General features: G+C 51.1%; 1 protein-coding gene across 12 annotated transcripts in view; it reads right to left on the minus strand.

Moving 5' to 3' along the window:
• The window catches only part of MARK2 (microtubule affinity regulating kinase 2), a 181,829-nt gene that overhangs the window by 32,670 nt on the left and 133,342 nt on the right, over positions 1-15,817 (minus strand). For all 12 annotated transcript variants that reach the window (XM_060254812.1, XM_060254782.1, XM_060254797.1 and 9 more), the window contains exons 3-5: positions 11,568-11,621; positions 2,369-2,417; positions 1,842-1,907 (exon numbers count right to left, since the gene is read on the minus strand). In XM_060254812.1, coding sequence (XP_060110795.1) covers positions 1,842-1,907; positions 2,369-2,417; positions 11,568-11,621 — 169 coding nt within the window. The remainder of the gene's footprint in view (positions 1-1,841; positions 1,908-2,368; positions 2,418-11,567; positions 11,622-15,817) is intronic.

Here is a 15,817-nt window from a genome sequence, read left to right on the forward strand (position 1 = left end):
TTTAAACTCACAGTGACCCTGTGAAGTGGGTCAGGTTGAGAAACAGTGATTGGCCCAAGGTTGCCTGACGAGCTTCATAGCAGAATGGGGATTGGAAGTCAGGTCTTTCCACTCCTAGCCTGACACTCTACCCACTACACTTCCTGGCTCTCTAAATAGCCAGTTCGGTGTAGTGGTTAAGTGCGCGGACTCTTAACTGGGAGAACTGGGTTTGATTCCTCACTCCTCCACTTGCAGCTGCTGGAATGGCCTTGGGTCAGTCATAGCTCTCATAGAGTTGTCCTTGAAAGGGCAGCTTCTGGGAGAGCTCTCTCAACCCCACCTACCTCACAGGGTGTCTGTTGTGGGGGAAGAAGATATAGATTGTAAGCCATTCTTGAGACTCTGATTCAGAGAGAAGGACGGGGTATAAATCTACGGTCTTCTTCTTCTAACTACTGCATGACACTGTCCTGCTTTAGACCCAGCATTTTGGAAGACTGGGTCTGTGCGGTGGAGCTTGCACACATCCTCCCTGGGTTCCAGTTTCCTCCTGACATCCTAGCTCACGGTTTGCTGCACCATCAGGAGACTCACAAGCCCACTTGATAAGGGAAGCACAGCAGATACTTTTTAGCGGCTGCAGTTTCTCCAAGCTGCAGGGTGTGAATCGCTTGGTAAACTCCTGGTTTACAAAGCAATAAAGCATATGCACGCTTCTGCCTTTCACATATTTCCTAAGGATAATCACCTGGAAAACATTAATTACAGCTTTGAAGCTGTATAAGACTAAGCTGTATAAGACTGCCGCTAATACGGTACTGGCAAGGGTATCCGTTCACTGTTAACTAATTTTATGAATCAACAAGGCTTTAGAAAGGGAACAAAAATTTCCATGGAGGGAAGGCAGACGCTGGAATATGTTCTGCTTCACACCTCTGAGAAGATCTTTGATCCAGGAGGCACTGTCTTCTCCTGCATTGATCAGACAAGGGAGAAGGAGAAACTAACACTGCTGTATCCTGCCAGCCTTGAGCAGCCAAGAAAGTTTGTAGGCATCTACTTTACATTTGCCAGTCTCCAAGTGGTAGAATCCCAGCTCCTCTCCAGACTATGGAGATCAGTTCCCCAGGAGAAAATGGCTGCTTTGGAAGGTGAATTCCACGGCATTATACCTTGCTGAGGTTTCTCCCCTCTCCGAACCCCATCCTCCCTAGCTCCACCCTTCCCCAAATCTCTAGCAACCCTCATCTACGTCTGCCCCTAGAACAGAAGCAGGGTGAACTGGAACGGATGTAAAAAAGGAAGGCGTCCGTCTGGATCGGTGTTCTTCCCATCCACCCCCCAATACCCATCCCTTCCAAAGCACTTTTCAGGGGATCTCCAGAGTGGGGTCGTTTTGTAGAAAAATAGGTGGTGGAGCTCATTAGCATATGCCATCCCCACAGCCAACAGCAACCCGGTGCAAGAAAGGAAAGCCCCAGGTGAGCAAGGCCTGATTGGGCTGGCTAGAGATCCAGCCAGCCCAAACAGGCCTCGCTCGCCTGGGGCTCTCCTGGACCGCCCCCCCCCCCCCCAGTCAAAAGGCCAGCAAGCCACCCACTGCCCCAAATCACATAAGAAGTGAAGAAAGGGTGGTGCGGGCTTCTCCAGGGGTTAATGAGGGCTGCTGGGGTATGGCAAAGCCCCTGGTGGCTGGCTGGCTGGCTGCTCTCTTAATCCAGGGATTGTTATGCAGCTGCACCTACTATTCAAAGGACAAGGTAGGTGGGGAGGAGGAGGGAGAACCCTCAGAAAGGGTCAGGAGTTGTGCGCCTGTGAGCTCCTGCTGAATCTGAGGCCTGCTCCAGACTCACACTTACCCCCACTGGCGTACTCCATGACGAGGTACAGTGTCTTCTCTGTCTCTATAACTTCAAATAATTTAACTGCAAGACAAGAAGAGAGGAGACTAAGAGCAGGGAGGTGAGACCGAGGATTGTAAAGTTACAGAGAGAGCAGAGAAAATTCTCCTCCACACCGCCCCCCCCCCCCCAGTTAGAACATTAGAATTGATCGACAGAAGATTCAGGACTAGGAGAAAGAAAGCAGAGAAAAAGGAAGCAAAAAAGGCTTCTTCGTTCCCTGCGTGATCGACTTGTGGAACTCACCACCACCAGAAGTTGTTGATGGCTGCTGGCTTAAAGCCACTCAAAAGGGATTGCTGCAGATGAATATACACACCTCCGACAATCCCACTGGAAAACTGAATGCCCAGGGCACTGCCAGCAGAACTCTCGGCCAGGGACAGTGTGTTCGTCAAAAAGGATAAGGTGAATTCGGGGAGGACTGGGGTTATCAGAACAATCGAGCCCGAAAGCGAATGGAAAGAGGGAATTGTTGGACTCACCTATATTGGGATGATTCAAAACCTTCATTATTCGCACTTCTCGGAAGAGCTGAAGAAACAGAAGAACAGAAACAGCAGGGTGAACGTGGGTGGGGGATCTACATCTGCCATGCATACAAGTCAGGCTGAGTGGGGTCAGTTCACTTCTTCACAAGGCCCTCTGGCTCCTTCTGGTAATGAGGATGGTAAACAAACAACCCAGCTTTGCAGGAAGTGGCTGGACACAATGACCTTTGGAGGTCATGTGAACATATGAAGCTGCCTTATACTGAATCAGACCCTGGGTCCATCAAAGTCAGTACTGTCTACTCAGACTGGCAGCGGCTCTCCAGGGTCTCAAGCTGAGGTTTTTCATGCCTTTCTGCCTGGGCTCTTTTTAGTTGGAGATGCCGGGAATTGAACCTGGGACCTTCTGCTTACCAAGCAGATGCTCTATCACTGAGCCACCGTCCCTCCCAAAAACCTTTGAACAACAGAGCTAGAGGCAACATTCAAGGAAGCCCATAGCCTCTGTGTTGTTTTATGGCCCTTCAAGGCACTTAGTTGGCCACTGTACATATGAGCATATGAAGCTGCCTTATACTGAATCAGACCCTCGGTCCATCAAAGTCAGTACTGTCTTCTCAGACTGGAAGCGGCTCTCCAGGGTCTCAAGCTGAGGTTTTTCATGACTATTTGCCTGGACCCTTTTTAGTTGGGGATGCCAGGGATTGAACCTGGGACCTTCTGCTCTACCAATGAGCCACCGTCCCTCCCTTAAATAGACAGGTCCCACTGTATATACCAGGAGTGGCCAAACTTGCTTAACATAGGAGCCACATAGAATAAAATGCCAGATGCTCGAGAGCCGCAAGAAATGAACATCAGGTTTTTGACAGCCGCAAGATGGAAGGAAGACAGATGGGGAGGGAGAAAGAGGTGGAAAGAGAGCAACTTTAAATGCATACTTCAAGCCACTGGCTGGCTTGAAGAAGTGATTTAAGGGGACAAATGCCTTCTCCAAGCTGGCCGATAGGGCGGTGAGGGCTTTGAGAGCCACACAGTATCTGTGAAAGAGCCACATGTGGCTCCCGAGCCGCAGTTTGGCCACCCGTGGTATCTACTGATGTCATTACCACCCGGGCTAAGTCAGAACTTGCACTCCCCTCTCCCCACCCCCTGGATCCTTGCTCTCCATGGATTAGACATTTTTAAGGATAATGTGTTACCATAATCCGTTAATTAAAAAAAGGCAATCCGATTGCCTGCCATGAGTCAAGGTAATAAAGCTGCTAGCAATTGAGCAAAGGTGGGGGGGCAGGTACATGCTGTCCTCCTGTGAACAGAGAGACTGTGGAAGCTGGCTTTGCCCCCCCCCCCCCCCGAGGTGGTAAAAGCAACACTTTTACTACTCTGGCTTCACTGCGATGTCTCGAAAGGCGATGAGGTTTGGCTCAGGACACATCGGGCTCTTCCCCTCCACCCCCCACAGCCCTGGAAAAAGCAGACCCTGCAGTGCTTAGTTGCTTTCGAGCAACCAACAAAAGCTGGGGATGAGGCAGCAGGGACATCTGCTGTGTCGCCCTTGACCTGAGCTCGGCACACCTGACTGGCCAATCCCGCTGCTGCTGGCTGGGGGAAAACGTGGCTCAGATCCCGCATGCCTCAGCCTGGAGGCCACAGACAGACAGACTCCAACTTAGAATCATAGAGATGGAAGTGACCCCCAGGGTCATCTAGTCCAACCCCCCGCACAATGCAGGAAACTCACAAATACCTCCCCCCAAATTCACAGGATCAGCATTGCTGTCAGATGGCCATTTGGCCTCTGTTTAAAAACCTCCAAGGAAGCAGAGCCCACCACCTCCTGAGGAAGCCTGTTCCACTGAGGAATCGCTCTAACAGTCAGGAAGTTCTTCCTAATGTTTAGCCGGAAACTCTTTTGATTTAATTTCAACCCATTAGTTCTGGTCCTACCTTCCGGGGCCACAGAAAACAATTCCACCCCATCCTCTATGTGACAGCCCTTCAAGTACTTGAAGAGGGTGATCCTATCGCCTCTCAGCCGCCTCCTCTCCAGGCTAAACATCCCCAGCTCCTTCAACCTTTCTTCATAGGACTTGGTCCACAGACCCCCTCACCATCTTCGTTGCCCTCCTCTGGACCCCCTTCCTGTACCTTGCATGCTTTGCCTAGATTCTGAGTATGGGGAGGCCACAATACTGATGGGATATTGGGGGGGGGGGCGCACTGCAGCACTGTTTCTTCCCAAGAGGCGGCCACAGCAACCCCCTTGCTCTGCTCCACAGCCCCCTCCTCTGATTCTGCCAAGCAGCACCTGCGTGCTCTCAACAGCTAGCTTTTCCACACCCGTGTGCATAAACATGGCCCCAGTGAGGGCCTGGAGGAGCTGCGCGCCTCGCTGCGATCCACAGAGGTGCTGACTCACTTGGTATACAAAGAGAGGCCAGGGCCGTCAGGGGGGCCACCCCCTTCCAAGCAATAAAGAAAACATACACCTTAAAGCCAGCAAACTGCAACGGCCTGCAACGCAACACATGACTGTTTTATTACAGCAAATAGCCATTCTGCATTCACAGTGTTGGGACAAGCCGCTGTCTGGTTCGTCTCCAAACCCAGTTCCCCAGCTAGGACTGTCAGCCTCCGGGTGGAACCTGGGGATCCCCCAGAATGATAGCTCGTCCCCAGGCTACAGAGATCGGTTCCCATGGAGAAAATTGGCTGCTTGGAAGGGTGGACTCTATGGTAGTGCCCCCCCACTGAGGTCCCTGTCATCCCCAGGCTCTGTCCCCAAATCTCCAGGAGTTGCCCAAGCAGGCAACACTACCTCCCTGTCCCCCGCCAGTGGCCAGGGGGGACCTGGTAGCCCTATCCCTGGCTACAAAAGATGGGCTCTTTCTTTTTTGGTAGAAAAACCCCAGCAGGAACTCATTTACCTATTAGGCCACACACCCCGATGTTACCATTGCTTCGCACAGGACTTTTGGGGTAGAAAAAGACCAGCGGGAACTCATTTGCATATTAGGCCACACACCCAGACAGCAAGCCAGCCAGAACTGCGTTCCTGACCAAAAAAGCCCTGGCTCTTTCAATGTGGCCGATGGCAGCTATTGCCTTGCATTTTCCGGCCGGTCCCTGTTTTGCATTCCAAGCTGTCAGTTTTATCAGCCAGAGGCCTGGGGCCCTGCTTCCCAATTCTGCCTATGACCTGCCTTCCCTTCGCTGGCAGACTTCCCTTCTCAGACCTCCTGCAAGCATCTCTTTCCCATGGTCCTTCTTCCTTCGCGGCGAAGATGCGCTTCCTTCTCAACGGGGCATTAAACGCTCGTCTGCACCCCAGCTCACTTTGAATGACATCCGAGGAGAATGACTCCAGCGGTCAAAATAAATGCCCGCTTTCTCTTGAATCTGCACGTGGGTGGGGGGGATCCCTTTCCAACCTAATATTGCAAAGTGCCCTGCAGCCGTTTTCTGCAGCCTGTGGATGCCTCTGGACTCCCAAAGATTCAGCCACACTCCCCTTCTCCCTCGGCTTCCAGGGCTACGGCAATTAAGAAGCTGGCGGGATCCCCTAGTGACCGTTCGTGGGAAGAGATGTGTACGTTAGTTCCAAACCCCAGGCAGCATCTGGAGACACGGCAAAGCTGGCAGCCGCTAGAAGGCCAGATGTTCCAGCTGCTGGAGCAACTGCGTGCATTGCAGCCAGCTGAGCTGGCCCTGCCAGACGCCCAGCCGATGGGCCTGGGAAGAGCTCTTGGATGGAGAGGCTGGTGACGCTGACAGATGGCCCTTTAAACCCAGGAGGCCACCCTCCTCCTTTCTACTTCCTCCAACTTATCACAGGCGTCAAGGTTGGCTTATAGCTTCGACAGCTTTGTCTGGCAGGTCTTCTGAGTCTGTCCCTCAGAAACCAGAGAGGGATTTGGGAGCCAGAAGAACTCTGGATCTGGTTTACACTTGGACCAGGTTCCGTCTGCTTTACCTGACTGGCGACTCTTATCTGGGAGAATCGGGTTGGATTGCTGGAATGGCCTTGGGTCAGCCATAGCTCTCACAAGCGGTCCTTGAAAGGGCAGCTTCCAGGAGAGCTCCCTAAGCCCCACCCACCTCACAGAAGAAGACGACGACTGCAGATTTATACCCCACCCTTCCCTCTGAATCAGAGACTCAGAGCGCTTACAATCTCCTATATCTTCCCCCCCCTCCACAACAGACACCCTGTGAGGTGGGTGGGGCTCAGAGGGCTCTCACAGCAGCTGCCCTTTCAAGGACAACTCCTCCAATAGCTATGGCTGACCCAAGGCCATTCCAGCAGGTGCAAGTGGAGGAGTGGGGAATCAAACCCGGTTCTCCCAGATAAGAGTCTGCTACACCAAACTGGCTCTCAGGGTATCTGTTGTGAGGGAAGAAGGTAAAAGAAGATGTAAGCTGCTCTGAGACTCTGAAGGGCAGGGTATAAATCCAATATCATCTTCTTCTTCCGTCCTGATCATCTTTGCCTAAGCCCATCTACACCCGTGTCCGCTCTTTCTCTGCAAACAGGTGTCTGACCGGGTATCAGACAGATTTATGGACGACGGGTTTATCAATTGCTACTAGGTGTGTTGCCTAAAGAGAAATCCCATATCCAGCGGCAGTCAGCCTCTGAATCCCAGTGCCAGAGAGGCAACATCAGGGGAAGGCTTCAGCTGGCATGCCCTATTGTTGGCTCCCCAGAGAGAGCCGCTGTGTGAGACGCAAGGCTGGAGGACCACTGACCGGATCCAGCAGGGCTCTTATGCTCTATGAAACCAAGGACTGGTCATGCTGGCAAATGTTCTGAAGCTGTGCTCCGGGAATGCACCTGGACCAGAACGCGAGAGACCCACGTGGAATTTAGCACTCCTTGCCACCCACTGGAAGTGGTGGCATGTGTGCACCTATTTTTGTATTGAAACTGCACCTATCTTAAGGACTGCAAAGAGACAGCTGCCTTAACACTGCCGTTCCCGACACACAGCAGAAGCTCTGCTCCTCCGCCCCTTGTGGGGGGCAAGCATCAGCAACGGTAACGCCCTTCTCCAAAAACCCTTCCTGCTTCCAAAGCAGAGGGGAAGAAGAACTGCTAACCAGTGAGAGGTCAGCTGGTCAGCTCCAAATGAGTCTAAAAAAGACAACGACTGCAGATTTATACCCCGCCCTTCTCTCTGAATCAGAGCGGCTTACAATCTCCTATATCTTCTCCCCCCCAACAACAGACACCTTGTGAGGTGGGTGGGGCTGAGAGGGCTCTCACAGCAGCTGCCCTTTCAAGGACAACCTCTGCCAGAGCTATGGCTGACCCAAGGCCATTCCCGCAGCTGTGAGTGGAGGAGCGGGGAATCAAACCTGGTTCTCCCAGATAAGAGTCCGCACACTTAACCACTACACCAAACTGGCTCTCAAACTCTTCCTGCTTCCAAAGCAGCATACAGAGGGGAAAAAGCCCGAGATGTGAACTGCTAGCCCGTTAGCTGGACAGCTTCAAATGAGTCTACGCTAGAGGAAGCAGGAGCTGCCCCCTCCCTGGGCTCCCCTCCTCCTGCCAGGGCTCTTGAGAGAAGGCAGGTGGGCAAACAACACAGCTCACTTTGGGAGAGGGGGAAGGGAGTCGTCTTTGCAGCCGCATCCCAGCCTCTTGTGGGAAAAAGCATGTGCTCCTGACGCCTACGCAGTCCAGACGCCTGTTGCGGAATGGCAGGAGTAGCGTTGTGATAGCTGTCTTGCTGCTGGTGGAGCGGAGCCTTTTACTGCTTGCGAGAAAGCCGTAATCGGCAATGGGCTAGGGGAAGGGGGGGGGGGAAAGGGGAACGTTTGATTGAAGGGATCGCCGTTTTTGTGCCAAATCCTGGCAGATGGAACCAGTTATGCAAACAGCCCTATGTTTACATTTGCATAATGAATTCCGGCTACCTGAATTTGCCACCGAGTATATAAAGAGACCTATTTGGTCCCATTCTGGGAGGTGGCGGCTCTGGGATGGAGAAGCAGCACAAGGTAAAAACAAGGAGGAGGTGATAAAGTGAGGCAGGATGAGGGACAAGGTAACGGCAACAAATGCAGAAGGAGAAGAAGACGACCACAGATTTATACCCCACCCTTCCCTCTGAATCAGAGTCTCAGAGCGGCTTACAATCTCCTTTATCTTCCTCCCCCCTGCAACAGACACCCTGTGAGGTGGGTGGGACTGAGAAGGCTCTCACAGCAGCTGCCCTTTCAAGGACAACTCCTGCAAGAGCTATGGCTGACCCATGGCCATTCCAGCAGCTGCAAGTGGAGGAGTGGGGAATCAAACCCGGTTCTCCCAGATCAGGGTCCACGCACTTAACCACTACACCAAACTGGCTCTCTGTGCCCTTGCTCCCCAGCTGTGGGCTGGAGACTATCTGGAGATGGGGGGGAGGGGGGTAGAACCTGAGGAAGGTGGGGTTGGCGGGGAGAGATTTCATGGAGGGTGTAACGCTATAGAGCGCGGGTGCCGAATTAGATGAGAGGAGGGATTCCACACTGGTCTGCCAAAGCGGGGAGAGGGCAACTAGCAGGGGAAATGGCACGCTGGAGGCTCCAGGCATCGAAGGCAAAACAAAGCAATCTGCCCTGGAGAGAGGGTGATAGAGACAGAGAGCAGGAGATGCTTCTCCTTGGGTCCAGGGAGCCGCTGCAGTCTCTGACAACCCAGCTGGCTGGCTTGAGCTTTTGTTTACAAGGCCTTGTCAGCAGCTGCCGCTGAGCCGAGCCCGCCTCGGCAAGCCTGAAGTCAAACACAACCCCAGCCCAAAGAGGCCGCAGGTCACGTTTCAGCCACTGGTGGAGGCTGTTGCTGACAGGCGCATTGTCTGCAGGTTGTGAGCCAGTAAGGGGGGAGGGGGAGGAAGAGTGGGATCTCTGACAGAGGCCTCAGCCGGAGGGACTGGAGGAGGGTATCGTGGGGCAACAAAGAACAGCAACAGCTGATGTGCTTTTCTCCACTGATGGCTGATAAAGACAGAGAAACGTTGCACACGTGTGCACGTGTCCTGCCAAATCCTGGCTAGTCGCCCATTTCCTCGGCAAGTTTTTCCAGCAAATGCAGAAAGAAAAAGAGAAAGAGGATTGGGGGGGGGGGGGGAGCTGAAAAGTCTCCATTCTTTCTTGCTTCAGAGTGAGGTAATAATATCGGGAACCCCATCAAGGGTACAGCCAGTGGGGAGAAAGCCATCCTTAGAGTAGAGGATCTCAACCTTTTCGGGCCTGTGAGAACATTCGGAATTCTGATCGGGCACAGTGAGCGACAAAATGGATGCCACAGAGGGCGGAGCCAACCACAAAACGATTGCCACAGCTTCACTTCAGTCACACAGCACAGGTCCTTGTGCTTTGATGGCAGATGCTGTCAAAGTAACATTTAAAAAAAAAATCTGCACAGCCAATCAAACCTCCAATAGTCAATCGGAACTATTAGTCAATCAAATCTCCAACAGTCAATCGGAAAAAGCACTACCTGACCTCACCCACTTCCTAAAAACGCTGGGTGGCGCCAGTAAAGAAGACGACGACTGCAGATTTATGCCCCACCTTCTCTCTGAATCAGAGACTCAGAGTGGCTTACAATCTCCTTTATCTTCTCCCCCCACAACAGACACCCTGTGAAGTGGGTGGGGCTGAGAGAGCTCTCCCAGAAGCTGCCCTTTCAAGGACAACTCTGCCAGAGCTATGGTTGATCCAAGGCCATTCCAGCAGGTGCAAGTGGAGGAGTGGGGAATCAAACCTGGTTCTCCCAGTTAAGAGTCCGCACACTTAACCACTACCCCAAACTGCCTAAGGGTGTCAGCGGGTGCCACTGCACCCATGGGCATCACATTGGGTGCCTCTGCCTCAGAATTGCCTATGAATTGAAATGTATTGGTTTTAATGTTTAAATGTGAAGTATTTAATTGTTTATATTTAAATTGTTAAATTGTTATTGTTGGAAGCCGCCCTGAGCCACTCCTGGGAAGGGCGGGATACAAATCCCGAATAAATAAATAAAAAAAAATAAAAGAGAGAGCCTATCGTTGTAGTCAGTGGTTCTCCCGAATTGAGAGCTGCCAAAGACAGCTGCCCTGGCTGTGCAGACTGGACGACGGTTGCAGGGGTCTGTTGAAGAAAACCAGGGGCAACGATAACAAAGAAGTATGGGGTATGGCCAAGGCAAAGAAACCTGTCTCAAAGGCAGGCTAGATTAAAACATCCCAAATAAGCCGCAGTTCAGTTGCAATCAATGTTCCCTCTAAGCTGCAGAGTCTTGTGAGCAAAAATTCTACTTTATGAGCTACTGGCATTAAAGTTGTGAGCTACAGGCATTAAAGGTGTGAGCTACTGTATAAATTAGTGTGCTCTGGGGTCATCCTTCCTGAGCTAAGACAATAATGTGTGAGCCAGAGGTTAAAAATCTGCAAGTCAGCTCACACTAACTCAGCTTAGGGGGAACACTGGTTACAATGGGTGCAAATCGGCTGAACAGTCAGGCTAAGGCTCTTGCCCAAGTGCAGGAAAGATTGAAGACAGAAGGTGGGGGGGGGGAGGAGAGAGAGAAAATGCACATGGGAGGGATAATTAGCCAGTCAGGAACAAGGTAGGAGGCCATTAATTTCAGAACTGGAGGGAGGGGAGCGTCTCCGGAAAAGAGTATGTGCTTTGCATACAGAAGGTCCCTGCCTTGCTTGCTATGGGAGCTATGGATAGCAGACGTCTCTGCTGAAGGTTTTGGAAAGCTGGGAAAAGGCAACGCTGATATAGCTGGGCCCTTAGACTGACAGACGTTCGTGCGTTAGAAGGGACAGGCCTCCTCCTGGCTCTCTAGCTCTCCACCCCACTTTGTGGATCATTCCTTTCCATTCTTTCTTCCCAAGCTTGGTTGCCTGGCCCAGGATCAGAGCAACTTCAACCAATGTCAGCCACAGAGGACGCCCTTCGCCCTGTGCCCCTCTGTGACAACCCAGCAATGCCGACAATCATGATCGGAACCGTCATCACCGCTGCCACCGTTGCTTTCTTCAGCAAACGCAAAGAGGCCCCCCCCCCCCCGACATTTATAACAAGACCTGAGTAACCTGACGGGGTTGTGATGAAGGTGAACAAAAACTGATGAGAGCCACACGCATGTTTATACAGTGCTTCTACGGGGGAGGAGCAATCAAAACCACTCATGCACACCCCTTACCTTCTGTAAGCTGGATGAGTTCAGCTGCGTCTTGTCGATGATTTTCACAGCCACCTGAATGGAAGGGGGAGGGGAGAGACACAGAAAGGCCACGTTAGGTTTGTACATTCACTGAAGCAAAGAGTTGTGGGATAAAGCTCACTTTGAGCCCCAGTTTTGTGTAGTGGTTAAGTGCACGGACTCTTATCATTCCTCACTCCTCCACTTGTAGCTGCTGGAATGGCCTTGGGTTAGCCATCACTCTTGCAGAGCTGTCTGCTGTCCCTGAAAGAGCAGCTTCTGTGAGAGCTCTCTCAGCCCCACCTAACTCACGGGGTGTCTGTTGTGGGGGGGGGGGGCAGGGGAAGAAGGCAAAGGAGATTGTAAGCTGCTCTGAGATTCAGAGTGTAGGGCAGGGTATAAATCCAATATCTTCTTCTTAATGTTCAGTGCTGGAACCACCTGCCTCTCTCCCTCACCTCACCACTGCTGTGGCTACCTGTAACTCTGTGCCATGCTTTTTAAAAAAGAAAGACCTTTCAAAAAGCAAGCCACGTCTCTTGGGACTCAAGCTCCCCAGATAGGTCAAGAACAACGATAATGTTATGAGGACAAGGCATATTATTGTGGAAGAGGCAGCGATAACATTAATAGAAGGTATTTATGTTCTAGCAGCAGGGTTTTTTTTTTCTAATTTCAGCTCTCTCTCAGCTTGCCTCACCTCAGCAACTGACCACTGACACCGGTTCCATGAGGGAATTCTGTCACTGGAGCCCTCAGGGCAGAGCTGTGGGTTTTTAAACCTTTGGGAGGTGGGCATAAGGCAACCATCAGGGGTCCACAAATTTTGAGCAACTCTGATGGCTACAAAATATAATTCCTTTGGAAGTGTCTCTGCTGAGGGTTGTCCAGAGGACAATTTATTTTCAGCTAAGTTTTAGAGTGGTATGCAAGCTTCCAGACTGCACAGAAACGCTTCTTCAGACACAAAGCATTTGACGCTATTTAAAAGCTTATGTTGCTCACGAGTGGAAGTATTTTGTTACATGGTAATGAACTATAGAGTTGTTTCCATTAGTCTGTCAATAGGTTGTTAGGTGCTGTACTGTATTATTAGGTACTGATTACAGTATTGGGTAGTATTATTGTTCATTCATTTTTACTGTTTTGTTTCAGCTGTGATTTAAGTTATCTGTGAAGTAATTTGTGCTGCTTGCTTTCATCTGTTTCAGTGATAACCACAAACACATTAAAAAAAAAAAAGATAACGAAGTGTGCTCGCAAATGGCAACCTGATGAAATCACACGCCAAAAGTACTTAGCATTTGCGCAGCACTTTTACTCGAGAGTTCAAGTCTTTCTCCACTTCCGCTGGGTGGGATCCTAAGTATCTGTTCTGGCTCTGGGATTCAGAGGTTGGCCACCTTTGAATGCGGAGGCTCCCCTCAGTCACCACGGCTAGTAGCCGCTGAGAGACTCATATCCCCCATGAATCCACCTCACCCCCTTTTAAAGCTCTTTATTCCTGTGGCCATCACCACAGCGAATTCCACACTTCAATCACTCTCTGTGGAAAGCAGTATTTCCTTCCGTCTGTCCTGAACCTACTGCCCATCAGCTTCATTGGATGTCCTCGAGTTCTAGCATTTGGGGAGAGGGAGCAAAATTTCTCTCTGTCAACTCTCGCCACTTCATGCAGCATTGTGTAAACCTTTATCGCGTCCCCCCCCCCCGCCCTTAGCCCTACCACTGTTAGCAGAACCGATCTGTGGGATTCGATATTTCGGCCATCCTTACAAAAGCCCTTTATAATACTAATAATACGTCCACGTTGTAAAAGAAAGGAACGGAGTGGCTTGCCTGAAGCCGGATCACAGCTTGCAGCCACTCTACCTCTTGAAGGCATGTTCCATCTAGGAAGGGCAGGGGGGGAGAGGAATCATTTGCGGTGTCTGTTTCAAGCCTAAAGCAGCCCTACTCGGGGGTGGGGGGATAGCTCACTGTGCATTTAACTGCAGAGCTTCCCCCGCTCAGACAGGGGTGCTAATCAGACATGGGGAGATTGTATTGTCTGAATCAGCGGATGTTCAAATCCCATATCCCTTCCCCTCCTCTCTTCTTGGACTTGCTAAATGGCCTCCCTGCACAGCCAGATGGGCCACTTACAGGGATGGGCAATTAGAGCACATGGGTCTGGATCTGGACTTCTTCAGACACCCATTTCAGGGGCCATTAATCCAGCTGCCGCATTAAGGGCAGTGCTCAGTGGGTTAAAAGTGCTGGGGTGAGATTAGAGGGGTCATGTCATGCTGTAGGAGGGGATGCGGAACGAAGGCCTTTTGAGGGCATTCTATTGTGGGAGATGTAGGGAAGATGATGCCAGGCAAGAGGGGACCTCTAAGCCACTGTTTCCCAGCCTATGGGCTGGGACTAAAAAGTGGAACATGAAGCCATTGCAAATGAGTCACGCGCCAGCCCTCCCTGGCTGCCCGCCCATGCCCTTTCCATTGCTCTTCTGTGTTTTGGAAAGCAAGATCTGACCCTGGAAACAGCATTTTCCATGTCATACATTAGTTGGGATTTTCCCCTGATGGTCCTGATGGTCACTTAAGGGAGTTTCTTAGACTCGGGGGGGGGGGGATCAGAGGAGAGGGTGGTCGAAGGCTGGAATGTAACCTCCATATGCAAAAGTTGGGTATGTCAGAATGCCATTTGACAGGGATTCATAGTGGGGACAACTCCACCCATCTATGAAATGTTTGTTGGTTAGCCACTGTAAGAACACAGAAACATAATAGAAGCCATGTTGGATCAGGCCAATGGCCCATCCAGTCCAACACTCTGTGCCACACAGTGGCCAAAAAAATAGGCACCATCAGAAGGTCCATCAATGGGGCAAGGACACTAGAAGCCCTCCCCAAGCACCAAGAATACAGAGCATCACTGCCCCAGACAAAGAGTTTCATCAATATGCTGTGGTTAATAGCCACTGATGGACCTCTGCTCCATATGTTCATCCAATCTCCTCTTGAAGCTTGCAGCCGCCATCACCTCCTGTGGCAGTGAATTCCACATGTTAATCACCCTTTGGGAGAAGAAGTACTTCCTTTTATCAGTTCTAACCCGACTGCTCAGCAATTTCATTGAATGTCCATGAGCTCTCGTATAGGAAATGAACGAGATGGGTGCCAAGGTCATAGTTTGCCCACGGTGCTGGAGAACCCTGGACCAGCCCTGGATTGGGTCAACAACTCATGAAACTTAGGGCTTGTGGGTCACCATGCTGGAAAGGTTGGGAACTGCTACCCTAATCCAATTCAGCAGGTCTCTTCCTTTAAGGGAGGAGGACTGTGGCAAGCTCTGCATGGCAGAAAGCTTCATGTCCAATTTCTAGCATCCTCATTTAAAGGTAACGGAAGATGACTTCTGGAAGGGGTCACAGTTCAATGACAGGGCACACTGCTGAGCAGCTGGGTTAGAATAAAAGGAAGTCCTTCTTCACCCAAAGGGTGATTAACACATGGAATTCACTGCCACAGGAGGTGGTGGTGGCTGCATGCATAGACAGCTTCAAGAAGGGATTGGATAAATATATGGAGCAGAGGTCCATCAGTGGCTCTTAGTCACAGGGTATAGATGGAACTCTGTCTGGGGCAGTAATGCTCTGTATTCTGGGTGCTTAGGAGGGGCAACAGTGGCATATAATGTCCTGGCCCCACTAATGGACCTCCTGATGACAGCTGGGTTTTTTGGCGACTGTGTGACACAGAGTGTTGGACTGGATGGACCATTGGTCTGATCCAACATGGCTTCTCTTATGTTCTTATGTTGGTCAGTCCCTGAGATCACCAGGGAAACAGTGATGGGAAAGAAACCCCTTCCCTGCTTCGGACGCTGCAGAATCACAGCCAGCCAATGTAGATAATTTTGAGGCAATTGTATCAGTAGCCCAGTTTCCTGTAAGGCAGCTTCATATATCCATTGCAGCTCATGATTCTTCTGGGCTGGAACTTTCTGGCTGGTACCCAAACTGAATGCCCCCACCCCCAACTCAGTAGCTTTCAAATCCTACCAAATGTTGGACTTTGGTCTCCTTTCAGATAGGCAGCGCTTATGTTCACAAACCCAAATTGCTTGCTGATGCCCTTCAGGAGACCTCTGCGGCAAGAAAGGGCATGCCCTTTCGGCTCATGAGACCAAAACACCAAGCGCCCGCGATCCCTGGCGGCAGCTGTCTGCTTGGCAAACCAATATACGGGACCCCCGTATAT

The sequence above is a fragment of the Heteronotia binoei genome, chromosome 1 (genome assembly GCF_032191835.1).
Source record: "Heteronotia binoei isolate CCM8104 ecotype False Entrance Well chromosome 1, APGP_CSIRO_Hbin_v1, whole genome shotgun sequence".
Classification (NCBI taxonomy): domain Eukaryota; kingdom Metazoa; phylum Chordata; class Lepidosauria; order Squamata; family Gekkonidae; genus Heteronotia; species Heteronotia binoei.